The sequence below is a fragment of the Photinus pyralis genome, unplaced genomic scaffold (assembly GCF_008802855.1).
Source record: "Photinus pyralis isolate 1611_PpyrPB1 unplaced genomic scaffold, Ppyr1.3 Ppyr1.4_LG2, whole genome shotgun sequence".
NCBI classification, from domain to species: domain Eukaryota; kingdom Metazoa; phylum Arthropoda; class Insecta; order Coleoptera; family Lampyridae; genus Photinus; species Photinus pyralis.
The window spans coordinates 49,850,784-49,878,305 of record NW_022170403.1 but is presented as its reverse complement, the minus strand read 5'-3'; the positions used below and the strand labels follow the sequence as shown (position 1 = coordinate 49,878,305).

The 27,522-nt window shown below is 35.7% G+C and overlaps 5 protein-coding genes and 1 long non-coding RNA gene across 7 annotated transcripts; 3 read left to right on the top strand and 3 right to left on the bottom strand.

Moving 5' to 3' along the window:
- Nucleotides 1-748: 748 nt before the first annotated feature.
- Nucleotides 749-1,477, top strand: LOC116163708 (superoxide dismutase [Cu-Zn]-like). Its single transcript, XM_031477800.1, has 2 exons — nucleotides 749-956; nucleotides 1,012-1,477. Exons 1-2 carry the CDS (start codon nucleotides 888-890, stop codon nucleotides 1,405-1,407), a joined length of 465 nt encoding a protein of 154 aa, XP_031333660.1. The 5' UTR covers nucleotides 749-887; the 3' UTR covers nucleotides 1,408-1,477.
- Nucleotides 1,459-3,003, bottom strand: LOC116163707 (glyoxal reductase-like). Its single transcript, XM_031477799.1, has 6 exons — nucleotides 2,642-3,003; nucleotides 2,515-2,592; nucleotides 2,359-2,466; nucleotides 2,021-2,301; nucleotides 1,763-1,930; nucleotides 1,459-1,716 (listed from the first exon to the last, which is right to left on the bottom strand). The coding sequence occupies exons 1-6, from the start codon at nucleotides 2,700-2,702 to the stop codon at nucleotides 1,543-1,545; spliced, it is 870 nt and encodes a 289-aa protein (XP_031333659.1). The 5' UTR covers nucleotides 2,703-3,003; the 3' UTR covers nucleotides 1,459-1,542.
- Nucleotides 3,004-3,722: 719 nt separating this feature from the next.
- On the bottom strand, nucleotides 3,723-4,946 carry LOC116163709. Its single transcript, XR_004143789.1, has 3 exons — nucleotides 4,715-4,946; nucleotides 4,240-4,554; nucleotides 3,723-4,175 (listed from the first exon to the last, which is right to left on the bottom strand). It is a non-coding gene; the product is annotated as an uncharacterized LOC116163709 (long non-coding RNA).
- A 2,593-nt stretch (nucleotides 4,947-7,539) lies between these two features.
- Nucleotides 7,540-14,114, top strand: LOC116163536 (uncharacterized protein C05D11.13-like). The gene is made up of 5 exons (XM_031477517.1): nucleotides 7,540-7,796; nucleotides 7,849-7,995; nucleotides 8,046-8,137; nucleotides 13,256-13,382; nucleotides 13,457-14,114. Exons 1-5 carry the CDS (start codon nucleotides 7,705-7,707, stop codon nucleotides 14,085-14,087), a joined length of 1,089 nt encoding a protein of 362 aa, XP_031333377.1. The 5' UTR covers nucleotides 7,540-7,704; the 3' UTR covers nucleotides 14,088-14,114.
- Nucleotides 14,115-17,257: 3,143 nt separating this feature from the next.
- LOC116163537 lies at nucleotides 17,258-18,548 on the top strand. 2 transcript variants are annotated; one of them, XM_031477518.1, is made up of 2 exons: nucleotides 17,258-17,392; nucleotides 17,442-18,548. In XM_031477518.1, exon 2 carries the CDS (start codon nucleotides 17,507-17,509, stop codon nucleotides 18,428-18,430), a length of 924 nt encoding a protein of 307 aa, XP_031333378.1. In that variant the 5' UTR covers nucleotides 17,258-17,392; nucleotides 17,442-17,506; the 3' UTR covers nucleotides 18,431-18,548. The 2 variants fall into 2 exon arrangements, with proteins under 2 accessions (XP_031333378.1, XP_031333379.1); XM_031477519.1 differs by having other exon boundaries at nucleotides 17,268-17,392; nucleotides 17,428-18,548.
- Nucleotides 18,549-23,229: 4,681 nt separating this feature from the next.
- On the bottom strand, nucleotides 23,230-24,444 carry LOC116164972 (keratin, type I cytoskeletal 10-like). The gene is made up of 4 exons (XM_031479235.1): nucleotides 24,340-24,444; nucleotides 24,220-24,286; nucleotides 23,641-24,093; nucleotides 23,230-23,590 (listed from the first exon to the last, which is right to left on the bottom strand). The coding sequence occupies exons 1-4, from the start codon at nucleotides 24,346-24,348 to the stop codon at nucleotides 23,310-23,312; spliced, it is 810 nt and encodes a 269-aa protein (XP_031335095.1). The 5' UTR covers nucleotides 24,349-24,444; the 3' UTR covers nucleotides 23,230-23,309.
- Nucleotides 24,445-27,522: the final 3,078 nt, after the last annotated feature.

Below are 27,522 nucleotides of genomic sequence, written 5' to 3'. Positions count from 1 at the left end.
TGTATTGTATGCATAATGATAGTACTGTTTTACTAAATACTGAATTTACCTTTCAAGACATGTTTTCAAATTTATATAGAAATTTTACCGTTTGACTAGAAATTCTTTAATATACAGTGTGGCCCAGATTGCATGGGCAACTTTCTTATTATTAAATGTTTATTAGATTAGATGTTTATTTAAAATTTCCATGTGAAAGTTCAAAATGTCCGATAGGTTGGACGTAATTTCAAAACTAGAATCGGTCATTTCTTTGCATGTCTTATATCATCGAAAGTAAACGAGATACAAAAAAAGGTACCTACTATGTTTATTTTAAAAAAAGATTCGTTAAAATCGGTTCATAAATAAAGTAGTGGTGCAAAAAGAAGTCCACCCATGTTACAAAGGCGCTCAATGCCCGTAGACACAAAGACTGAAACTACTAAAGTGCCACATGTTGGAATACGGGTGTGATCCACAGTTTGTACGTTCACTGTCAAGATAATAAATCAGAGGTTAAAGTGTACTATATATGTAATCTACGTGTTAAATTTTAATAGCTTCAAGTTTTGTTTATTCATTTAAATGAATAATTCCATATGAATAAACAATGCTTCAAGCGTATGAATCTGACGGTTAAGTGGCGGGGAAATTTTGGAACTTTGGTTATCTAGAATCCATAGAATGAAACAATGCTCTCTAGTATCAGTACAGCGTACTAAGGATGAAGGTGGCAAAGTACGTGTCCCTTCTCGCATGTTATATTCTGGAATTGTGTAATCTTTGACTTCTGACATTGAAAACCTTCCATTCCGGTGGTATTAAGATAATTCGCTTTAATTAATTTCTGCTACATCATTACCGGCGCTTGTTTTTGAACGGTCTTGTCTCAACTACTTTGCAGAATGCCTACTAAAGCTGTGTGTGTTTTAAATGGTGAAGTTGTAAAGGGAACCCTTTGGTTCGACCAAGCGGTAACGTCTAAAGGTAAAATTTAAGACAGAAATGATATTTTTTCAACAATTACAGAGCGGCAAAGATCCAGTGGTCGTCACAGGCGAAATCAGCGGTTTAGGTAAAGGCCTTCACGGTTTCCACATTCACGAATTTGGTGATAATACCAATGGATGCATCTCCGCCGGTGCCCATTTCAATCCCGAGGGTAAAGATCATGGTGCTCCCAACGCTTCAGTTCGCCATGTCGGCGATTTGGGAAATGTGGAAGCTGGAAATGATGGAATTGCAAAGGTAAAAATTTCCGATAAGGCGATTTCATTGGAAGGTGCCAACTGCATTATTGGTCGTACTTTAGTAGTACACGCCGATCCCGATGATCTTGGAGTTACTACTCATGAATTAAGCAAAACTACTGGTAATGCCGGCGCAAGGGTAGCATGTGGTGTTATTGGAATTGCCAAGTTGTAATCATTCCCAAATATGTTATTTTGTTAGAATGTTTAAAAGATTAAGACCAAATAAAAAAGCTAATCTTGAATTACTTTTATTTATAACGGCCAGGTTGTATTATCAAAGTTCATTTTATGAAGGTTAAACGACTGTCTAAAGTACATTATATGGGTTCCAATCAAATCTTATACTATTTACATCATTAAGTAATGCCATATCACTCTCTGGTATAACAAAATCCGTTTCTAGATTATTCTTTAAATGCTCCATTGAACGAGCTTTAGGTGCCACGCCAACATTTTGTTGTAAACACCAACGTAGCAATACCTACAAAATTACACATAAGGGAAACTCGAGATTAACTAAGACCTACTTGTGCTGGTGATTTTTCCAATTTTTTTGCAATAGAGCTGACAGCTTTATTTCTTAACAGACTTGAGTTTCCACTACCACCTAAAGGCATATATGCCTGTATAAGTATACCTTCTCTATCGCACAATTGCTTTAGTTCATTATCGAAACAACCCGGATGCCACTCCATCTGCAAACAAAAATTATAGCCGACCGGTAAAGCGAACTTGTGTTGGATATTGTTTGCAAATGGAAAACGTCACAAATCTGTTTTACTGACCTGATTCAGTACCGGTTTAACGCCGTAACAATTGCTTAACAATTCATTGAGATGACGAGTAATATAATTCGAAACACCAAGACTCTTGACTAACCCATCTTTCTGTGCTTCAACAAGTGCTGCCCAACTGGCAGTACGCAACTTTAAATTTTCCCCACTCTTAGATGAAACAGTATAAGAACCGGGCCAGTGAATTAAATATAAGTCTATATAATCGCACTGTAGTTTGTTTAGTGAAGCCTCCAAAGCACGTCTTGCTTTATCACCATGATGAGATGGATCTAGTAATGCCAGCAATAGAATGCAACCAGCAACAATTCATAATTAAAGCTACTTACCAAGCTTTGTTTGTATAAATATATCTTCTCTACTTAAATTGTGCTTTGGTAACAACTCTTTTAAAGCGTCGCCCATGCTTTTTTCGTTGTTGTACATATGAGCCGTGTCTACAAATCTCCCATTATTAATCAAGTTTAGCTGCTCTCTATACGTACCAAACGCTCGGTAACCCGCTGCTAAAGCTTTGTCTAAGGATTTGAAAAGCTCATCGCCTTCCATAAGATAAGTACCCACTGAAATCAAACAATTGTCTTCTATGCAAGAGATATATTTTAAACTTACGGACTGTTAACGGAATTGAATATCCGCTCAACAGCTTGAATGTGCCAATTTTGTTAGACATTTTTATGATGTGTGCAAATGAAGTTATGCCACAAATCGTTTAATCAGGACAAACAAACAAAGTGAGCCTACATTAGATTAGGATATCTTTATACTTTATTGGCTGTGTATCCAAGGAAGGGGTTAGGCAATTCTGAGAAAACACAAGTAAAAAACCAGAAACCACCTCCTGCAAAAGCAGAAAAACCTATACGTAATAATTAGATCCTCTGCTGTGGATTCTCTCGCTGAATCATCAAGATTGTATTGTTTTTGTTTGGGCGAAAATGCCCTTGAAATTAAAATGGTCCAAAACGGCAGCGATCAGCTGATCAGCTGACAATCGCTCTCCGTTTTGTTATTTTGTACCTAGACTATGCACAGCTGGTCATAGGCCGGAATAAAGGATGCGAAACGAAATTTTAAAAAAATTAATAGATTTATTTAGGTATGTATATCATATTTCGCAATATTTCAACAGTTGTTCCTAATAATGAACGTACAAATGCGTGAAACCGCTATCGATTAATAGAATCAAGTGCAGGGGTTTTCCAACATTGTTCATTCAGGTCAAGTGAAATATCTGTATAACTATACACACGCATAAAAAATTGAAATACGTGTTTATGAGACTATGAGTAGATATGGGCATTGAATAATAAATTATTATTCAATGATATGGGTAAATTTTCATTCTCAAGAAAAATTTTAGAAAAATCCAAGTGCGTAATTTAATTGTTCTGTGGGGTCTTTAGAATTCTGCTTGGTACTACCTATACCACTGTTTATTCCAAATGAATATAAACAATTATTGGCCCGTATGAATAAAAGTAGCAAATGCTTATACTTGAAAAATTCAAAGCAAATACTCGTAAGTGCTCCTTCTCCTTCGCTCTAGGCGACTTGGCAGCGCTGCTAAGCAGAAGGACAGGGTCACAGGACGCAATGCAGCGCTGCTAAACAAACCAGTATAAAGGGGCAGTTACGAGTATTTACTTTGAATTTTGCAAGTATAAGCATTTGCTTATTTTTATTCATACATAAGACAAAAATGTATGTTTTTATTCATACGGCCCATTGAACTACCATCATGTCACTCTTTTCTTGCGGAAATATGTCACTTAACACCTTAAAAACTTACTTTTATCGTTGAGTGAAGGATTAGGAAATTACTCAATGTTTTTATTTAACGTTTGGGGAAGTCCTATTAATAACTTATAAGATACTTACTACCTACCTAATATACGAACTAAAGCAAGCACCAGGGGTTTAAGTTCTAGAAGGGTGACAGGATGTTAACATAACAATACATAGTAATAAAAGACAGAATAAACAATTAGGTTATTCAAAACATAGGACTTCATTACACCAAATAGTTCTAGAGATATCCAAATTCAAATTTGCACACATGCATCTAGCAAAAAACTTTAATATTCACTGTGCGTCTCGTCCCTTTTTCCTTTGTGAGTGGGTACCTGTTCCCACACTCCGTTCCCTAAAATATATCATATCTCTGATTCTAGTTATCCGATGGTTGGATGAGTGTCAGAGAGACCTACCACTTTCCCTTTGTGAGTACATGACTTCCGACACTCGATTCTCAAGATATTCGCATATGAAGTTTTGACTCTACCAGAGGAATTTCGTAAATATTCCGCAAATAAGTTAATCACTGCGCAGTAAATCGTTTGTGCACCGCTCGAACCGAATTAAATCAACTCGCATCCGGCTCATATATTCAATAGCGCCACTGATCCTTGAACTCGTAGAGATCGATTGACGAAGGTTCACATCGCTGTCTTTTTTCGTTCTCGAGTTAGACGAGGAACAGACAGATAGATGGACAAAACCATCACATCACAATTTTGTTTCCCCTAAAAACAACTTGATTTTTATATAGAGGGGGCTAATTTTTGTGCAAAAATCCCCCCATTGTTATATGGGACGAAGAGGCAAATGATTAATAATTTGAAAGGGATTTTTATTATTTATATCCAACCGTTTTTATTTGTTTCAAATTGATCAAATAGTTACCTAAAAATCGCGCTTTGGTTTCAAAGTTTGAAACTTAAAAATCAATGTCGTGGTACAAATTTTCGTTGCGGCAGTTTGTATATGAAATTGACTTCTTAGGTACAAAAGTACCAATAATTCTTGACAGGACAGATTATATAATAACTCAAACCAAAAAGCGCGCATTGCACCTTTTTTAGCGCATTTTTGGAAAAAAATACGCTATTATATTCGTTATGGCCGACTGTCCGACTGAGACCTCAGGAATTACAATTGCTAGAGACTTTACATTTTCACTAAAAGCTTTCTGTTATAGTGTAGATGTGCAGGCTCTAGTCTATTTTGCGTTAAATTACTCGTGAGATCGATAATTTTAAACTTTACTAATGAAATACTGATTTGCATTACCAAAAATGCGCTTTCATTATGCATAGGTATGCTGATTTACAACTTGTTTTACTTTCGTTTCATTTTATTTTCTAAAGTCAAGCAACATTATTCCCTGTTAGAATTTATGGACGGGTAACCACTCGAAAATTCCGCTCGTTGCTTTTTTGTTTATTTTAACTTAATTTTTTATATCTATTAATTAATCATGATAAAAATGTGTACACATGTACAGGGTGGTTCAAATTCGTGGCCCACTATATTGGGATCTTTGTATATTTGTGTAAATAGTGAGTGTGACGCGTCATTATTTTTCTTTTCTTGTCGTCTATCTCATTCATAAAAATGCAGTATGGCGTCCATAAGAAAGTAAGTATTAGCCTACTGCAGCTTCTACATCTAGCGTATATATAATGGAAATTCTGATAACAGGTAATTCAGATTGTCCGAAAAAAAGTTCCCGGATAGCGAGAACCGTCCATTTCCGACTGTTTAAGTTGAGGAAATTGAAAACGAAATTTGTCATATTCAGTTCTTCGATGGTATCTCAGTGGTTTCCAAAGATTTGTGCAAAATTTCAAATGCCTTTTTTAGTCACACAAAGGGGAACTTTACTGCCATTTAACCTACACTTCATTTGCTACCGTTACGGAGATCTTCATGATGAGTCACGAAATTTGAACCACCTTATACACTGATACATTTTATAACATATTAATATTTTTTCTAAGTTCTTCGCTTTAAGAATACAGTTTTTTTTGTAATAAAACTTATTCCAGTTTTGGTAAGTTAAACAAAGAATATCTATCAAATAACTTAATATCTATTTTATTCGAAAAAAAAGTTGCAAGGCGTTACGGTGCCAAACTTTTTTTTCTCCTTTTTTTTGTAATAAAACCTAGCATAATTTTTGTAGGTTGTACACAGAAACAGAAAATCTTTCGAATATTTTAATAAAAATTTTGCGGTGCTATTTGAAAAAAAGTTCGATGCCGTTGTGGCGTTGTGCGTTCAGGACCGGGCCAAACCTGTTTTGTTTTGAGTAGAAGGGCAGTCACTTTGACGCACCCCCCTCTCCCACCATTTATTTTTTCGGATTAAAAAAATTAGATTTTATTGTAAACAAAAACACCTTTCAGTCAACAATTTTTACAAACAGAAAAATAAAATTCAAAAACTGAGGACAATAATCATTTATATACATACCTACTCTCTTCAAGTCAAAAATCTTCGACGTCGTGCTTTAGCTTGAGCAAGATCTTTCATCTCGCTTGACAAATTTATTCTTTTACAAGATCTTCCCCCGCGACTTCGTACGCTCGATATATAATAAAGGAAACCCAGCGTACAGAATGTAAAAAAAGTAAACACATCGGTACGATACAGCGCGGCGCAGGTGACTTGGCGCATGTATCGGTACGCGAAATAGCAAGAGTGCGAGATCAACAAAAAAAAGAAGTTTTAAAAAATCCCATAATCCGATCTGACCCAAATGTAAATCTAAACCATCCGGGGGGCAAACAGATACATAAAAAAATTTCATCCAAACCGTACAGCCGTTTAGGGAGGGAGTAGTCAAAATCACACGTATATATGTAAACAAACACATTGCAAATGTGTTGCCTAAAAAAATTAAGTCAAAACTACCCTTAATTAAAATTAATCTAGGTAGTTAATATTTTTGTCTGTTTCTATCACATGGGGAGAGCGCATGCGTACTCTTACATCGATGCATACACCACGAGCAACTCGTATGCGCTGCGTCTTTTTCTTTCACACAGTGTACTGTTAAATGTCACATTCTATCGATAAATTGCTAACGAAGATAACGTTCTTGAGTCATTGTTGAACGCAAGCAAGTTTTCTCAAGGTATCGTCATTCGTCATAACAGTCCCGAACACCCGAACAGATAAGTAAATGTACAACCGAGTGTACAACACTAATTTTTCATTTAAAAATTCGATTGACCTACATAGATAAGGTCAAAAATAAAACTTCCTAAAATTACTGCTTTATAAAATATCGAATTTATACTTTTCGTTTGGAACATACTGTATGTATCGAAGGTCACTCTACGCACACGCACGAGTATGAAGATTTTACGTCTAAACCAACGATTTCTAAAAATTTCTTCGCTGATGGTAACACCTGATTTTTGGTACAACCAAAGTGATCTTTGGTACAACCTACATAATGGCTGAAACAGGTTACTATAAAAAATTGAGGGGCAAGAAATCTTTCGTTATCTTAAGGGCGGTATAAATTTAAATACGGTCGGCGCTCCAGATGATATAAAACCATTATAAAACAAATGAATTAAAGGCTAGTTCTCATGCATCCGAAATTTTTATCGGATTTTCCGGTTTTCGTCCGGAGCGTGTAAATTGAATTTTGGGTATGTTCGGAAATACGCATACTGGTAAATCGCTAGTGTTATGCTATTGGTTGACGATACACAGACGTACGAGTGTTTTCGGGGGAGGAGTTCTGTCGTTCTGTGCTGTCGTTCTGTGCGTACATGTTAACCCAGTTTTTCAACTGCCATTTTCTTCGAAGTAAATGAAATTTGTGTTTAAATGAACTATAAATTATATATTAGAAAACAGTTTTTATTTATAACAAAATGGAAAGGACATGCTCAATGATTGGATGCAACAATACAAATGATAATTTATCAGCAGACCATTTTTTCCAATTTCCTAGTGACTTTGATCTGTATGCTTTCAACTAAATGTCCTCCATTATAATTTATAATATTCACTTTTAGGTGTTTAACGTGGGTAGAAAATTGTAAAACTCCTCAAATTTTTGAAGATTTTGTGTTCGGAGGTGCTCTACCATGTTTGAAGAGATTTATGTGTTACCATCACTTCAGCACAGATGATTTTGTTGATCCTGAACGGATAAATCTTGGGTAGGTAATTGTTACATGTTCTATTTTCCGTTCTAAATATTTTTGAGCAGGCTAAAACCCAGCGCTGTTCCGCATTATTTTCCTTTAAAACAGGATCAAAGATGGGAGGAATGTTATATCAAAGATGAAGTGTGCTGTGAGGGTAGGTCTATTACGAGGGGTTATCCACTATCTGAAAATGTGTACACCAAATGCTGATGCGGTGTGTAATGCTAATACATAATATGTCATTATCTCATTAATTATCAATAATGCCATTATGAATAGGTACTGTTTATGATACTGGTTGTTAAGTTGCAATCGGCTGCCATATTGAAGTCTGAAAGTCTGTCTGTCCGAAAAAAATTTTAATTCCAAGTTGTATCACTATTTTATCTCTAATATGAATGATAATGGCTCAACCAATTAAGCAATGTTTACCTCCCAAATATTACATTTTAAATGTACACAATATGAGGGTCAATGGAAAATTAATATGATCCTCCACTACAATGCAGTTCAGCACAAAAGAATAAATTTCTCGAAAATCGTAACACAGATTCAAAATTTTTAATTTACACTAATTGTTGAACTTTTTTTCAAAAACTAATTTTGAATTTGTTATTTTCATGTCCAAGACCCGAGCCAAAACCCCTACATATCTAATTTCTTAGGCATTAGAATTTCTTTCTCACTGTCGTTTAGGAGTGGGTAATCTTTGTGTGAAAGGGAGAGTAGTAGGTAACAAACGTTCAACAAAAGATATACCAATGCTTGGATGTCTTATGGTTGCTGTGAGGGTTGTGACTCGAGTAATTTGTAGTGTAAGAAGCAGATAGCTATACAGAGATATTGTTTAAAAAGAATCTCTGTACTTATACTGTACTTTTCGGCAGTTAGTTGCATAATGCGTGGGTTCTTTATTGTGCTATAATTTTTAAAGTATGACGTTGTCTACCAATAAATAAAATATTGTTTGCAAACATTATTATTGATGTGAGGGCTTAAGACCTGATGCAGCCCATTCACCTAATGTTGTCAGGATTTTTATGACTCCTGGTTTTTAGAGTAGCATGTTTCAAAAGCTTGGCACCTATAGCTTTATAAGATCAGTCTTAGCCGAGGGGCGTAAGGGGGGTTATTTCTTGCTAAAGTTTGTTCGGAATAAAATATTTAAGCGTATTTTCCAATCACCTACAAGAATGCATTTTAACTGCACAATATGCCGATGCTATAAAGTGATTTCAAACTAAATATGACATTTTTGTCATCAGTTACACTTCTAGGGAGGCATGTGGTAAGGAAAATGCCAAGTTAATCTTACTAATTTCTAATTGTGATTTCTTGCCCTTTTTGTTTAACGACCACAAGAGACCCATTGTTTCCACTTAACAGAAATTGTTAACTTATGATAAGTGCATTGCATATATACTGTGTATACTTTAACTCTGAACATACAAATCTATGTTAATTTCTTAAATATACAAGGAAAATACCCATGCAACCAACCTTATGTATTTTCATCTTTTTCAAATGTTTTTCAATAAACGTCAATATCTGAATTATTTATTAGATTATTAATGATATTCTTGATAAAATGTATGTATTCAAAAGAAGAAAAAATGGAAATTTTACAGATGTATTTCAATAATCGCGGGATTTATTTGCTGCTAAATATCTCGATAAATAAATTCCGTCAATTAGCACATACATCAGCAATAAACATTTTCATGTTGATGGTTGAATTTTTGATGAACATTACACTAGAAAAAGAATCCAATTACATACTGTTCATAATTTAGTTGGAGAATTTGAAATTTCACACTTGTCCGTATTGAATTTGACAATTCACAGCAAATGAGGAAAATTCCAGTAATTGAAAAAGCACTATAAAACCACTTTAAAGACAGTTCACACTAAACTGTTTCAAACCAATATAGAAAACGAGAGACAAACACAGACAGACGGACAGAAAGTCCAAATGACCAAAGTTTAATCAGTTAGTCCCTTGACCATTGTCTGCCTAATACTGAAAACAGAATTGTGTAAATGACCGCTTGAAAGGTGGTAGGACTTCTACCCAGAGGTTCAGAGCTGCTAATCCCCATCTCAGTTTTTCCAATTTCTCTTTTTGAACCATAAGTAGGGCAATGGCAAATGGTCACTAAGCGACCCACAAAACACCTGTCCAGTTAGCTCAAAACAAATCTACATTGAAATTTTGAATTTTATTATTTTCCTTGTATATACATATCCGGGTTCCATTTTTATGAAGTTGAAATTAATAATTTGGGAGACTGTAGCTTCGATCAACTTCCGAACATTCCAAATAATTACACAAATTTTCATTGACACCTGACATAATTCTTGGGCACGAATAGAAAAATGTAACATGAAAACTCTAATCTGGGTTGCACTTTTGGTTCGATTAAATACACAGTTTAAATGGCAGACAAGAAATTATTCCACAAAATGAAAAAAAATACCACGCACACAAGCATTAACATTAAATAAAACGTACTAGTTACTTACAGTTATTAAGTAATCCAATCAATCTGATCGTAACAAATTTGCGATATTCAGGCGCACTAAAACTGGTACACAAACGCCGAACCCTTCACGAACTTCACTTTTTCTTGATAACACTGAATTTGACGACAAAATTTGATATATTTTCGGAGGGTAGAACATTTAACATTTAATGAAAAGAGAACCTTATATCACTATCTACCAACTTGCTTGATCAACTCACACACGTTTTCCGCGTTTTCTCGTTGTCTCTAGTATTTAAAGGGTCCACGACTTCCACTAAAACATAATCTATTTTAAGAATTTTCACCTTAAACACTAAAACTTAAAAATGCCAGCTTTGACTGAACGCGCCCCCGCATACGTCGAGAAACTCGCATATCTTCATAAAACACTTGCATCTTCTTATCTCTGAACCACTCGCGTTTTTATTTCTTAAAATTAATTAACTTTTGCGTAACAATAAAACTTCTTATCACCAACGACCATATATAACCTTTTATAAATCACGCACGACTCGACTCGATGGGCCTTACTTCTAGTACGTTATCTAAATTGAACAATTTCCAAAATCGGTAAAAACAAAATTCAAAAAGGAAAAATCAATGCTGTAATACACAATTAAACGAAACGATCACACTTTGTGTTATTCGTAAAAAAACCCACCAGATTTACTTTAAAGGTATTAAAATACTTTACATACAGGGTGGCCCAAATGTATGGAAGGTGCTGAAACCAAAATAAGGTCTGCGTCACGTAGTTTACATGTGTAAAGCTTCTTTTGAAAATGGGGATTGTTTGTTCCTATTTTTCCTTGAGTTTGATGCTGTTATACGGTGTAGGTGCACTTGTAGTTTATCAACATAATCTCCGATGGGATATAGACCACTTCTTGCACATATTCTTCTTTGAGAATAATAATGGGTTCTATTAATTTTCCTGGTTTGAACTTTTTGTTCCTTGCGTACTGCAACTGTTTTTGAACTGTGATCTGCTGCATTTTTGGCCATATAGGTGACCATTAATATAATGATAGTTTCAAAAGACCATCTGGTCATTTTCAGCGTTAGGTTTCTATTACTTCCCAATAACCTTCTGCATGCCGAGCTGATATTGTTGCTTTTTTTAGCAGATTCCTCATTTGGAAGTTCAGTGTTAAAGGGTGCCTCCATTTATTTGTATCCTTCCGCACGTTGAGCCTTTATAGTTCGTATCTTTGGTCTGGTGAACAGACTACTACTGTCTTTGACGAATTTATGGTCAAGAACAAATGTGCACCATCGGTGCCTTAAGCTCGGGGAAGTTTGCATATGTTCTGTTACTTCATACGATATTTAACCCCAGCCACCACGAAAGGGGGCGATCTTTTAGCAACCACTGTACTCCAGTCTAGCTTTTTGTTATACAGCCAAGGCCTTTATTTTCTGGGGCCTCATATAGAACTTTGTGTGAGTTATTGTCAAAAGAATCACCCTCTTAAACGCGCAAAAAACCACTTCGTCAATGTACAGTTGTTTCTATCCAAGTTGTTTCAAGTTGCTACCATTTCTTTGTTGGTCATGTGTTGACATGGAGTAAACAATAAATTGGTTCCACAAACTAGAACACATGTGGTCATAAAAATGCGGCAAATTCACTTTTTGGGCGTCAAATGAATGCGTTTGGACGTTTTCCGAACTAAAGCGGTGTTAAATAAAAATGTTATTTGGCCCTTTATCATGTTACATTGTATAGAATTGACCCATGTTTAGATATAGGTACCTTAGCTTATGTGGTACTGCCATACACTTCCAAATAAAAAATTAATAACTGGGAAATTGCTGGTCTACTCCCTTCTACATCGCCTGAGAGTTGCTAGGGCGTTTGACATATGTTGCAGTTAATCAACACATCCTACGAAGAAGGCACACGGATAAAGCGCGCATAATAGCGCGTTTTTTAAAATTTCTTTGAAAAAAATTAGATACGCGTTTTTCCAGCAGCAAATGATGTTTAACGAATATTCAGATCTGCTGTTGGGTTTTTGGAAAAATAAAAATTTATAAATGTCCTACACCTGAGGGCGAATTAGGGGAAAATATAGAAAGAGCCTTTGAAGCAGTTCATCCACTACAAATCCTGAATGCAACAAGATCTTTGATAAAGAGATGCAAAATGTGCCACAATGAGTGCAAAATTTTGTGGATTTTGTTCAATATCAGCTACTTCACTGTTTTGTTTAGTTGTCTTTAAATGTTGATCACTCCATAGAGTAAAAAGCGTAATTGTTTGCTCTATAATCTTTCAAGTGTTTCATAGGCGACTATATTTTTTGTTGTTTATTTTCAGACAAGATGTATTAATAAACATTTAATGCAGAAACATTGAAAATAAGTAACAAGCGATCAAAAAAGGATTGACGTCGAGTCGCCTTTAATACGATTTCCCATGCAAACAAAAAATCTAGAGGTGACACGACAGCAACTCTTTTTCGAGAAGTGTGAATTCGTAGAACAAGGTAGTTGATGGCTCATTTAATATAGATATGGTCACCCATTATTGCACTAAATGAATTGTTACAACTACATAGGTACTTTGAGATGTATTTCAGCAAAGTACGAGTTTATTTACCAATTTTGTCGAGGAAACTGTAAAACGTACTGATCTTAGTTGTTGTTATTATTGTCTAAAATGTACAGTGAATGCCACAGTGGATAACCCCTCAGTTTTTTTACTTTAGAATCGCTATGTACTACTTAAAACATTTCCATAGATAATGACGAAAGCTGGGAAGATGTGATAGATAACGAAACGAATGAAGTGGATAATTATATAAGGACTTGGACAGACCCCGCTACTACGACTACTCCAAATGAAGAACAACAGGAGACTAAATCAAGGTATCCTTTTTTTTATAAAAAAAGACACCAAGTAGGAGTAGTCTTATTGCTACCTACCAAATGAAATTTTGCAGACAAAAACAAAAGGGAAATCAATCTGACGAAGATCCCACACTTCGTAAGCAAAAAGATGCCCTCAGAGCAGCTAACAGACGAAAGCAAGAAACCGAGGAGCAAAAACTACTACGTCGATTAAAGGATAAAACACGATCAGCCACGAAACGAAGCAATGAAACAGAAGAGGAGCGTCAACTTCGAAGGCAAAAAAATGCATTAAGAGCAGCTACCAGACGAAAAGAAGAGACAGAAGAGCAACGTGAAATACGTCGTTTAAAGGATAAAGCACGATCTGCACTGAGACGAAAAAACGAAACCAACGCGCAATCCCAAATTCGTAAATACAATGACGCAGTTCGGGCCGCTTTTCGTAGAAGTCAGGAATCTCCCGAGGAGAAAATGAAAAGAAGGATATACGATATGCTACGAGCAGCAAAGAAACGAGGCAATGAAACTCCAGAACAGCGACAGAAACGATTAAAAGCGGACAGGGAAAGAGCGGCTCGACGTCGTTCCGTAATAAAAGTTGACCCACCTACTGCGGAGGAACCTGCAAATAAAAGTACAGATAGTGAGCCTGAAAAGGAGAGTTCAAAACAAATAACAGACCAAATGATAGAAATGATAATAAACAAAATATTATCGTAATGTGAATTATCTATAAATAAATTATGATTTCATTAGGTAAAAGTGCTGTAATCATTCTTTTTAAATACATTTTTATAAGCATATAATACTATTCAGTGTTTTAACAAAAGTAAATTATGTTCATTGCAATATTGCTGCTAATCTGTTTCGTAATAAGTTTCATACACTTCATCCACCAACTGATTTATTGATTCTGTTTTAGTAGAGCAGATGTCTTCAAATTTGCGGTCCACTACTATATACATTTTATGTAAAGGATATTTACAATTTTTGTTGCTACAGAGATATACTGCTTTTGTATCGGAAACTTGTTTTAATTGTAAGGCACTGCTGCAAATGTAGCAAGTATCTTCGTTAGGCATTCTAAGTAATGCTGGCATGTTGTTTTAATTCCAAAACTATTCGAAAATAAGTTAGGTTATAACAACTTTTTGAGGTTATGAAGTGTACACATTGATTAAGCCAGTTTTACACTCCAAAGATCTATGGAACTAAAGAACCGTTTATGCTGTGAACGACCAAATTCCTATTCAATTTTTCTTTTCAGGAGTTATATTTTAATAAAAAAAGGAATATTTGATGATGATATTAAAACATATGTACTACTTTGCAGTCCGACAAATTCAAACTTCATTCCTTTCAAGACCAAAAAACGCAATTTTTATTGCACGTGTTTGCTCACTTGATTCAATATTGCATTTAAAAAGTAAATAACAAGTAAAGTACCTAAATTTAATATGTTAGGTGTATAATTATAATAGACATTAAACGTCCTAAACAATTATCAGGATTCTACTCAGAGTGAAAGGAGTTAACTCTATCTCATTTCATGATAGAGTGCAGACGAAACGCAATAGACATGATCACGTGGTCATGTTTACTCCTAAATGTCTTCTCTGATTGACTGTTTTGGTTTGAGATTTATTTCATGAAGATAATTTGGATGTGATTTATACTTAGTAGGTATACCATACCAGCCAAATGTAGAATGTGACGCTCCATACTGTTCGTTTATTGTACAGTTATTAATTATGGCTCCAGTGATCGCGTGACCTTTTGCACCGTCTGCTTTGCTCACTCATAAAACGGATAATGAAACGCACCACAGGAAAATCTCGTAAGGAGTTAGTAGAGACTTGCTATACTAATTAGAACTAATCACGAGAATGAGAACAGAACATCTAAGGCCGCTTGACATGGAGCAATACTACGCGCAAGAACTTGCAGAAAGAAATTGCAAGGTCAAATCCTTGCATGCAATAAGCATTGCATGGTATTTGACATGGTGCAATTCTATTTCAATTGCCACATGTCTGCCAACAGAAGAAACATATGGATTTGTCAACAAAAGTTGTTAACCTCAAATGAAAATTAAATTTTGATTGCTTGAAGAAACATGAAAATTACAAGAATAAATAAGATTAGTAAAAACAAGTAATGAGTGCGTCTCTCAGCATCACAGTTGCCGCCGCTGTATTTTACTAGGTTGGTGCCACAAAAACAACTAGATTTATCCCTAGAATTGCACAATTCATGCAAGAAAAATAGCACCGGTCCTATAAAAATTGCATGCAAGTCTCTTGCAGCAATTGATCAGCTGGCTTTGAACTGCGCATGCCTTTCGCAATTTTTCTTGCAACTTGCATGCAATTGCAATTTTTATTGCTCCATGTCAAGCGGGCTTAAGATAACAGCTTATTTCATTATATTTCACATTATTTCTGCGATTTTTGCCCCACTGTGAATTGTAGGTTACATAACGTGTGTCGACCTTAGATACGTTAAGTGTAATGATTGTATTACATTATTGAATAATAAATCTGATCAGATTTATTATTCAATGATTACATATTATGTGTATAGGTATGTAACATATACAATAGGAATATAGTCTAGTTTATGGCAAGTCTCTGAGAGTTGGGGCAATCGACATATGTTGGGGCCTTGATTAGTGTATATAATCCAAGGACGTTATAAATAATTTTTAATTTTTAACGTCCTTGGTATAATCCAGCGTTTCTCAAAGTGGGGTACGCGTACCACTGGGGGTACGCCATTGAATGATAGGGGGTAGGCGAAAAAATTTACGTAATGGTGGCAGCTTACAACAAGCGTGACGGCGCACGAGCAAAGTCGCACTTATTTATGTGAGAGTGGGTTTTCACACCTGGTCATGTTAAAGACGAAATATAGGAATCGACTGAACGCCGAATATCAATAAAGACTAAAAAATTGAGCAAAATTGCTCCGAGAATCGACTCCATTTGCGAAAAAAAAACAAGCCCACCCACCACATTAATTTCAGTAGGTATAAGGTAGCATAACATAAGTAGCTACTAAAAGGTTTATTTTTCTTTCGGCCTTAGGTGGTGTTGAAGTGAAGGTTTGTAGGGTGAGTAGGCTCAAATTTTTTTGAACCTACTCACCCTACAAACCTTCACTTCAACACCACCTAAGGCCGAAAGAAAAATAAACCTTTTAGTAGCTACTTATGTTATTTTTTAAATTATTTTATTTTTTATTAAAAATAGTTCTTTTGTTTTTTTTAAGAAAATACCTTATTTGTTTTACCAAATTTAAGACATGATTTTTTAAATAAAATGCCTATCTGTAGTCTGTATTTTTTAAAGGGGTTCGCCATGGGCTTGACAGTCTAATAGGGGTACGTGAAACAATTAAGTTTGAGAAACCCTGGTATAATCAATAATCAATGGTTGGGGCTAAAGGTAAGTTCATAGCTCTCCGTTCATACGTTTCCGTTTGTCCGTTAGCCAATCAGAAGACAGCAAATTTTTAAATCGTACGTCGTCCGTTTACGAAGGAAAAGTTGGTTGAAGTTGAACATTTACGTTTCCGTTGGTCCGTTTTTAACAAGAGTGAGGTTATGTTTGGTACGTTAACAGCGTTCGCCTATTCGTTCTTCACGGTAATAACCAGATAGCAATGTGTTCTTACTTTCGTACCATTTTTACATACTGAAAATGACGGAGGGTACAGTACAAAATAAAGTATAGGTTATGGTTATACGTTGCAAATGTACAATGTGGACGGATTGCTATGAACCTTAACAAAATGTACTATCCGTTTGACGGATCAACGCAACGGATGAACGGAGAGCTATGAACCCACCTTAACGCTATGGAGCTTGGTAGTAGTTCCGACAATGAATTGTAGTTCCACCACACATATAGGAATAGTGAACTACTACTTTGTAGCAAAATATTTTTTTTGTATAATATGTAGATGTACATATTTTTGAAAATATCAAACATAAAAGGACACCGACAATAAGGATTTAAAAACAAGTAAACACACTATAGCCTTGTTTTAATAAAAACAGTTTCTTGTTAATAGTTCCCTCAATTGACTGGTCCTTTAATGAATACCTGGATCCATTTGTTCATTTTTGGAAGCTAGCAATGGCTAATGAAAACACTTTTCGAAAAAATAGTTCCCAAAATTCTGAGGAAGAAGATGCTGTACAGTTATTTGCAAAGCAAATGTTACAAAGTCGTTTTTTTATCGGCAGCTTTCAGGAAAAACGATACGTAGCTAATGTTGAATCGTATCGGGATGTTATTTTAGTTTCTAACGAAGAAGCTGATCTAATTCGTGATTTGGAAGCTGTTAAGAAACGTGTGTGCGGTTTCTATACGGATCACTGGATTGGAATTAGCGATCCTAGCATAATAGGGACACCATCCGGGTATGCCATATGGACTGAAGCGCCCGCTGAAATTTTTGGGAAGTACTGGTATAAAATACGCAAAGTACAATTTAGGCATAAAGAGGTTTTACTAAAATTAAAGATTATTAGACCAGTAGGTGTGGGTGATTCATTTTCTAAAACATTTTTATCTTCAGAAAAAACTGAGTTCAGTAAAAAGGATACTACTTCAAGTTGTTTTGCATCAGCAAATGAAAATCTTTCTTGGTTTTTTAAAACAATTGTTACTTTAAACAATGCAGTAGAATCTATTAGGTTTCTATCGGTCTTGTTTGTTGCAATGTTAACTGGATTGGTAAAATTTCTTGAATATTTCGGCGATTTTACATTGAAACTATTAAGGGAAACCTCACATCTTGTTACAGCTTTGACACCCACTCTAATTGCCTGTATAAATTTAATTGCAAAGATTATTGGTGGTTTTTACTTATTGATATTAAGTATGTGGAAGACAAGGACACCAGCTACAGTTTATCAATCGCCCTATGTTACACAAACAAAACCAATGTTAATGGGTGGTCCTAATTATAACACAGTTTATTATAAACGTGCTTTAGATGCTCCAAATTATAGAAGGCAGACTAGTGGCGGAGTTATAATTACGCCTTTAGACTAAGTAATTTGTCAATAATTTGTTCTTGATATTTTTGCTTATTGATAACGTTATTTGTATCTTTTCTTATTCCATCTTTAACAATAAATATATTTACAATTTTTGTTTATGCCCCAAGCAAGCGTTTGGCAGTTATTTCTGCTTACTATCTACTGTCCTCCTCTCTCCTACCTCCGCCAATATCAATCGTAATATGACTGCAGGCACGATGTGTATCATGGGTACAAAACACATGTAACTGGTGAACTATCAATCTTATGTGTATAATTATTATCTATATTTTTTATGATCTATGCAGGGTGAGTTTTTCACTTGATCCACTATATACTTATAGGGATCTATTAAACCGTATGTGACATTTATTTTTCTTATTTATTAATTTTTATGGGCAAGGTTCATCCTTATTGTAGGCAACTCAATTTTCTTCGTATAATTTTGACAATTACCCTCAGGGTATCTTCATTTTCATGTAGGTAGATTATGGGAACAATTTCACTTTTAGATTCGACATTGCTTTGTAATTACAAGCACTAAAACGATCTTTAGAATTTGATTGTGGGTATCTTTTACCGAAAATTGTATATTCCTCAAGACTCAGATTTTTGGAGTAGAGGGTCTCCAGCAGTCTGTCTGGATTGGGTAATTGCTATTATTTTTGGATTGCTCCTCATCTTTGGCCAATAAAATATCTGTTTTATTCTCGCCAATGTTTTTGATACGCCCCTATGCCCTGCTAAAACTGGATCATGGTGATGTTCTCCGAACGCTGAACTTTTGGGACCACCTCCAACCATTCCTTATCCTGACCGGATTTGACTTTTTTGAAGAGTTTGTGATTCTCCATCCTCCATAAGGGTTACTTCCTCGGATTACTCTCGATTTGCTTAGCTAGGTTTTCCCACCATTTATCCTTGGGGTCATTTGAAACTTCCACAGCATCCAATACTGGAACGGGAACACCTCTGGATAGGACATCAGGCAAAACGTGCTCCGTCCCCTTACGATGAACCATCTTGAATCGATATTGCTGTAGCTTCAATATCCACCTTGCCAATCGACCCTGAGGATCTTTTAGGGGGTCTAGGACAACTCGCAGTCGTCGGCGATTCGCCGTCGCCGACCCGTCTTCGAACAAACTCGCCGTCAGCGGAATAAATAATAAAAATACTACTAAATGTTTGTAAGTGCAATCAGACTAATGACAACACTTTTACAGGTTAGAGGTGGAGGGTTACCAGCGACCAGTTGTTCTTAGTAAGCGTCTCTGCCTCTTTGCACCTTCCGTAAGCCATCTATGAACTTCCAAATGATTGGATTTCCATTCCCAATTCCAACTGAAGTCTCCGATTGTTGTGAATTCTTAAAAGGGTGTAAGCGGTTATTATAATTTTCAAGGAAGGTCTTTTTAACAAGGGTTTACGTACAATTTTTCTTACTATTTTGCATACGATAAAAGGATCTAGATCGTTTTGGGGGATCTTTGATCTGGATCTAGATCATGATTTTTAAATGCATCTGGATCTCTATCTAGATCCAGAATTAAAGGATCTTACCCAACACTGCAAATAACTACACCATTCCAATGATGAAACGAGATTGCTAAATAATATTAGGTATATGACTAAACTGATTGTAGTTATAAACATCTAAGTGTTAGATTTAAATATTTAAAAAAAATAATCTTTGTTTCCGGTGACGGCGAGCTAACCGACGGCAAGTTCAGCGATGGCGAGTTGCCCGACGGCCAGTCGGCGACGGCGCCTTGTCCCTGACTTGCAGATGTGTTGCATATTGACTCCCTCGGTACTGCGCAAACGCCAAGCGCGCTTAAATTTGAATTTGCGTAACACTGTCAAGTTTAAGACGGGACCGTCTCAGAGTGTTTTATCCAGATGGCACCACTAGTAAAATTTTCAAAGATGACCAGTTGCTTAAAAAATGTAGTATAAAATCTTACTTGACGCTGAAATGGAAGATCTATGTGAGGGCCTCCTAATAAAGTAGTTTTATTTTGAAGAGATCAGTAGTTCACGAGAAAATTCTAATTGTATGTAAAACAATGCTTACTTAAAAACTCATCCTATGCAATACGCAGCCTTTTCATATCACTTCATTAGGAGTAGGATGGCATTCTGAAGAAGTAGAGAAAAATTGGCAACTGTCGATTTTGTAGTTTTTAAATGTATCATTTTTGAAACTCACAATTCTGAGCAGGTTTCCCATGTTTGTGAATTTCCTCCATTTAAGAAACACCTACTGAAATAAAATAAATGTACGATCTATTGGCATTGGACGGTAATAAATATCTACCTTATACTCCAAAAGTCTACGATGCGGAAGTTGTTATATTTACGAGGAAGGTAGTAAAATGAGTGTGTTTGACCACCGCATTGTGTATATAATGTAATTAACGTTTTATCTTCCATATGGTCTGCACATCAACAAGCATATCGCCATCCATCTTAATTCACCGAAAGATACGTACATTGACCAGTCAGACTATATTTCGTTATTATATCATTTACACCAAAATGAAAACTAAATATTGAACTTTTGAACATGCTTTTTTATTGTAGAATATCGCAAACTAAGAGATGGTACCTATGTAGCATTTCGAGATTAAGGCCGAGGCCGTACGGTAAGAAGTATGATGGAACTTTAAAAGGTTTGAAAATTTACCTCAAGTCGATACCTATATTCTTGAAATCGTATATCATAGACGTCTTGATCGAAAACAAGAAACAGAAACCCACGTAATTATTGCACAAGACAACACCAGTTTTAGGTAAGAAATTATACACGGCACCGAAACGAGCAATGTGCTTTTCGAATTCGCTTTATTACTTTAAAGAGTATTATAACGCGTTATTTGCAATGGTGTAACCGCCAGGGAATCCAGAGCCTTCAGGAAAAAAATGAAAATAGTTACTAAAGGTCCCACAGTTTGGAACAGATGCCGTAGGGTTGAATTCTAAAAGGACAATTGGACGTCTGCAGATGTTCATGTATAAGGGCGACTCCTAGGCTACTCAGAGACCGATTCCAACACAGGGTTACAAATAAATGTGGTAAAGGCGGCTCTTTAAGAAACATTTGCAATATCTTTATTAATTTTTTCCATCACTCTCGCAATAAACCTACATACTGCTACTGCTACCTCCGTATTCTAGGTATGTACACCGAAACGAAAGTACACACAAGTTCTACTTTAAGCTGACCAAGACCTGCTGTAGCTGCTCTAGACTTCTACCACTTGCAGTCCAATAAAATAAATAACACAGGCCATATACAAATTTCAATTCGCTACCTCGCCTACTACCTACCATCTAATGAATGCAATCTTGGGTCGAGATCTCACTTGATTAGAAATTACAATCTCACGTCTCGGGTATAGATAGTTTTCGAAAACAAAATATTGTTTATATTGGATAATTAGGAAGAAATGAAAGCTAATAACATAACATGTGATTATGAGGTTGATCAGCACTGTGACACCAAGGTGAGTAAACTATTGCAAAAAGCTACTCCTTGTTTCCCAACACTCATATACATCTATCATCATCACATCTATAAAAAATGGAGCACAATAGTTTATAGCTTGGTTTATAGTGATTTATCTGGTAGAATATGTTAATTTATTTTCCGTATACCATGATGATAGAAGGGTTTTGATTATAATAAATAATAACGTTACAATTCTTGTTGTTTATTCCAAATTATGCTGTAAAGGATCATGAGGGTTGTTGGGGCTATAATGTAACTGGAATTCACAGTGATGACCAAAGGCTTTATTAATTAGACCGCGTTAAAGCAAATTCAAATTTAAGCGCGTTTGCGTTTGCGTAGTACCGAGGGAGTCAATATGCAACACATCTGCAAGTCTTGTCCCTGCCCGTCTTTTAGGAAGAAAGAATGATGCTCAGTCACTACAGTGAATGCAGATCCTTAATTTTTCAATACACCACAAAACGGTCAAACACTCCCTCTTAGTATAGTGCTATATTTACGCTCTGCTTTTGTCAGCGACCTGCTTAAATAACAAACTTATCATTCGGAACTCTCTGAGTTAAAACACCTCCTAGGCCATACCCACTCGCATCAGTATGAAGACCAAGAAACTCCCACTCAAAATTCGGGCATGAGAGCACCGGTGCCGAAATCATTGTTGTTTTTAGATCTTTAAACGCTTCGTCACATTCCAATGTCCAATGAAATTTCCGGCTCTAAAGAGCAGGGGTATGACCACAATGACTGTGGTAGACGTGCGACTATAACTCGCAATAATACGAAAGACTTACAACTGTGGGAATCCAGTCGACTACTTTAGGTACCTATACGAAATCGCCGAGGTACTGAAACCTGAATAAGTCTCATTTAAATTAATCAAGTTGCGCCTCTTTATATTTCTTAAATTTCTCACTCAAGGGACAACGCCTGTATAGATATCGATTTAGTACACTTTCCGTCGTGGAAGACACTACGGAATCTATTTTTGAAAATACATAATATAATATGAACTATCATAATACTTATTAGATAGAATACCGACTAAAAAATTCTGTCGCACTTCCATATTGGTGTTGATCGCTTTTCTACTCTTGTTAGGTACAACGGGTGTTATTTTTTAAGAAAAACGATTTGTCTATACATGCCATCTAACTCAAAAGCTAAGATCATTTTTAAGAAGGTATACAGACGTTATTTTCATCATTGCAAAGAATCTACAGTACCCTATCGAGAATTTGTGGGACCGCAACTACAAAAGCAGCTTTTCATAAGTACCTATCGTAAAATTCATGCGAGAGGTTTGGTTTAATATAAAAAATTATAACAGCAACAAAATAACAATGAGAAATAAATATATACAACTGTAAAGACACATTCAGTAATGATGACCTCCAAATGAAGGTAAGCTTCCTCCTTTGAAACTAGACGACAAAACATTAGAGTAGCTAGTACTGGAGCCTCCTCCATAAGCACCTAGTCCTCCGGCTTGAATTCCGCCTATTCCACCGATGCTATGTCCACCGTATCCTCCCAAATCTTCTGCGCCCTCACTAACAGCTGCAATATGCCCTCCCTGGCCAAATCCGTGTCCACCCTGACTGCCACCACTGTGTTTTTCGTGAGAAACAATCGTGCCTCCAAATAGACCTCCTTGTGCTAAAAAATTGCATTTTAATATGGAGCTTTTTATTGCTGTGACAACATACCTTGTCCGCCAGTTAAGTCAAAAGTGGTTCCTTTGGGTCCCCCTGAACCACCACCACCACCGACTACGCTGACACCTCCGTGATAGTCTCCACCTCCGAAACCTTGTCCGCCTAAGTTCGCGTTATGCCCTCCAAAACCACCCCCGGAACTAGCCGGATAGCCATGTCCTATTGATAAAGCAGCTCCCTCACCTCCTTGACCAAATCCTTGACCGAACGAATCAGATGAATATCCACCTTGACTTTCTACGCCACCTCCGAAACTTCCACTTGAAAAGCTACCACCTCCATAACTGGAACTGGCATCGCCGTAGCCTGCGCCAAGTAAACTCGCACCGCCGGAGTGTCCTCCTAGGCCTGCACCACCGGCGAAACTACCTAGCGATGCCCCACTGTAACTTCCAAAACTGCCACCGGTAGACAACCCTTTGAAACCGCCGCCGTCACCAAAACCTATAGGAATTTAATTATGAAAGCGTAACATTACGAACACGTTAAAAGAGAAAGAGAAGATTTCGTGTCAGTCGTCTGCAACTTTCACCGCACCTTTCTTCGTAATTAAGATAAAATGATTCTTACCACCGTGTAAAATAGATCCAATAGATCCAGCATAGCACACCGCGAAGATGCTACAGAATTGTAGAAACTGCAACCAAAAGTATTGTGAAATTATTCCGTACAAAACCCCGTTTAACTCACCCTCAACATTTTTATTAGGTACTTGATTGGCGTCGATGTGTACACACTTGTGTATCACATAATCACAAAGTGACGCTTATATATAATTCAACTAAATTAGATAGTAATAAAAGGGAGGTGGAAAGGTTGATATTTTGACATTGAGCGAAAGTCTTTCCCTAAAGAACGTTCAATACCTTGATCACTAAATTTGATCTACTTACAAGTTGTTACGCCTGTTGGGATCATTTTACTTTTTAATTATCTTGCAAAACTCTTACTTTCATTTGTTAGCATGATTGTGGTTTACATATATTTCTTTTATATGAGTATATTAACTGCTATAAGAATGTTTAAAAATTATTAAATTAATTACGTGTCTCTATGGTATATATGTAAACTATCTGTCACAAGACGATTTGTTTGTAAACAAATTCTACGCAGAAAGTTACACTTGATACTTTCTTTATTTGATTCGTTAGGTAGGTTCTTTAGTAAAAATAATGTAATTGCAATCGAAAGTTGATACATAATTAATCAATCTATTCCTATACGTGTGTCAATTATCGCATAGTTTCTACAAGATTTGAATTTTTGGGAAAGAGATTATCTTCCTACAAAGTATAATTGTTCCCTTTTCCATAAACCTTTTTTAAACGCTTACACCGAGTCCACAATAACATAAAATATGTAAAGGCGCCGAAATGTGATCTAAGTTGTGTGGATATTGTATGACAAAATATTTCCGTCCACCTGAAACTATTATACACATGCCTTTTGCTGCTTGTTTGGACTAAAAAGGGTTATTTAACTAAAATATATGTTATGATTATAAACGAGGTCATAAATTTATTATAGGTACCTCGAATATGCAATTAAAGGAGACTAGAAAAATACGCCTAGTAAGTCTTTTCAGATTATATAAATGCGATGCAATTTTTAACGCTTTGCGCGATACTACATTAAAATCATTAAAAAATGAAAAATGATTGTATAGGACCCGTATCCGAGAAGTGAAAACTTTTTCCAATGAATCTGGGTGTGGTCAAAAAACCATGAGAACACATCCTAAATTCGCATCACCGTATAGGGTATCTATATTGCTCTCAATACCGACCCACAGGCCATTTAACATTTTTTCGGAGTGGTTGATGAAGCAAAAGAGGTGAGAGTCTCTAATTACGTTTTCGACATTATGTTTATTCGACCCATTTAAAATTGACATCGGTACCTATTTATACTCTATGCATGGTAATTTTATATTTTTTAGGCCCTACCTAATTGAGATTGCAGGACCGAAAAAGGTTCTTATAGGTAGGTACATACCTACTACATATGTACCTATCTAGTATTACAGTTAGTGAATTCTACTATATTGTCTTGAACGGTAGATAAAGTATCTCAAAGTTGATTGTTGTAGGGAGGTCACTTAGATCACAGATTATTGTATTTAATCTGTACTTAGATGTAGCGAATCTATGGTACCTACTCCTATAAGTACTTACCACAAACCTAGTCTAATGACATATTTTTTAAATGTAATAGTTAATCAGTCTAACCTATTATTTTCAGATTATGCATGTATTTTATGTCAATGTACTTTCTCCTTGGTAAATTGCTTTTGTCTGACGTAGCGGACCATTTATCGAATTCACAATAGCAACGCTATTCTATTACACCGAAAGGTACACGCAAAACAATGTCGAATGTAGAATGGCTTTTCGAATAGTTATTAACTTTTTTCGCCTCTTACTCTCATTAAAATAAGATAGGGACTCATCACACTTTCTGGCGATTGAGAACAACTTTTTCTTATGACGTAATGTGATTTAAATTTCATGATTTTCGTACGCAAAATTTGCTACACTAAATATTTATTATCTTTCCATTTGAATTGAATGGTAACAATTGTGGGGTTACGTAAGAATAAGAATATACTTAGTATATTTGATAATCGAAGGATTAAAAGTGCACCATTCTTTGACTATTTATCAAAAAAGGCATCTTTTTATCCAAATCTAGATTCTAGACACAGAAGATCTAAACGTAGCCATTAAACCTGCTACTTTGCATCAATACTTATAGTTGTACGTATAGGAGGATCCAAATTTAACCATGTCGTCAATTTTTGATCGTATATGAAATTTTGGTTCTTTGACACCCAAATGTCAATATACATATCTCCAATTTGTAGTTATTTTACGCTTAGGTCCTGGGTCTTTTAATTTCATTTACCATTAGAATGGTTTCTTGTTTTGTCACTACTTCGTCCTAATTTATTTATTTATTTATTTATTACTATTGCTCAACAGACAAGATAACCATTTACAGGGACCGACAAGAAATCCAAATTCCAACTTTTTAGGGACAAATTATCCAAATAATTTGGATTGTTTTCATCAAGATATCCAATTTTTATCGACAAATTATCCAAATCCAAATAAAGCGACAAAATATCCAACCAATTTGGAAACTCCCATTTGGATATCTTGTTGATGTTGGTTGGATATTTTGTCGCTTTATTTGAATTTGGATAATTTGTCGATAAAAATTGGATATCTTGACGAAAACAATCCAAATTATTTGGATAATTTGTCCCCAAACAGTTGGAATTTGGATTTCTTGTCGGTCCCCCATTTACAGGATAACAAGGTTACTAACATAAGTTCAAACTAATTAAATTTATAAAACAAAATAGCATATAAAACAAAACATTGTGTAGGGTGTAGAGCTGTAGACTGTATACTCGTACAGCATAAGGGCATTTAATAAATTTTGGTGGGTATCATATTGGTTATAGTAACGGAATCTACTGGTTTGTCTTTAATTGGAATGGCGTTATTGCGACCCTTGTTTTGTGTTTCATCAACACTTCTACGAAATGAATAATTTAATCGATTATTAGTAGATGTCGACCGATGCAGCTGTTTCTGTTAACCTTTGCGGCACGCGAACTGTCAAATATGGAATATGGAGTATTAATAGGTAATTCGCGGACAAATGTAGAGGTTTATGGGTTGATCCATGGAAAGAGAGAGACAAAAAAGGTCATCGTGTTTCATTCCTCCGAACTTCCTGATTACAGGGGCCGTGTTGCCTATTGCCTATTACGTACTAGGCCTACATCCGCAAAATTGTAACGAAAGCATATGGGAACCGTTTTGCGAACAAAAAATATTTCTGTTTTTTAGATTTGACATTTTT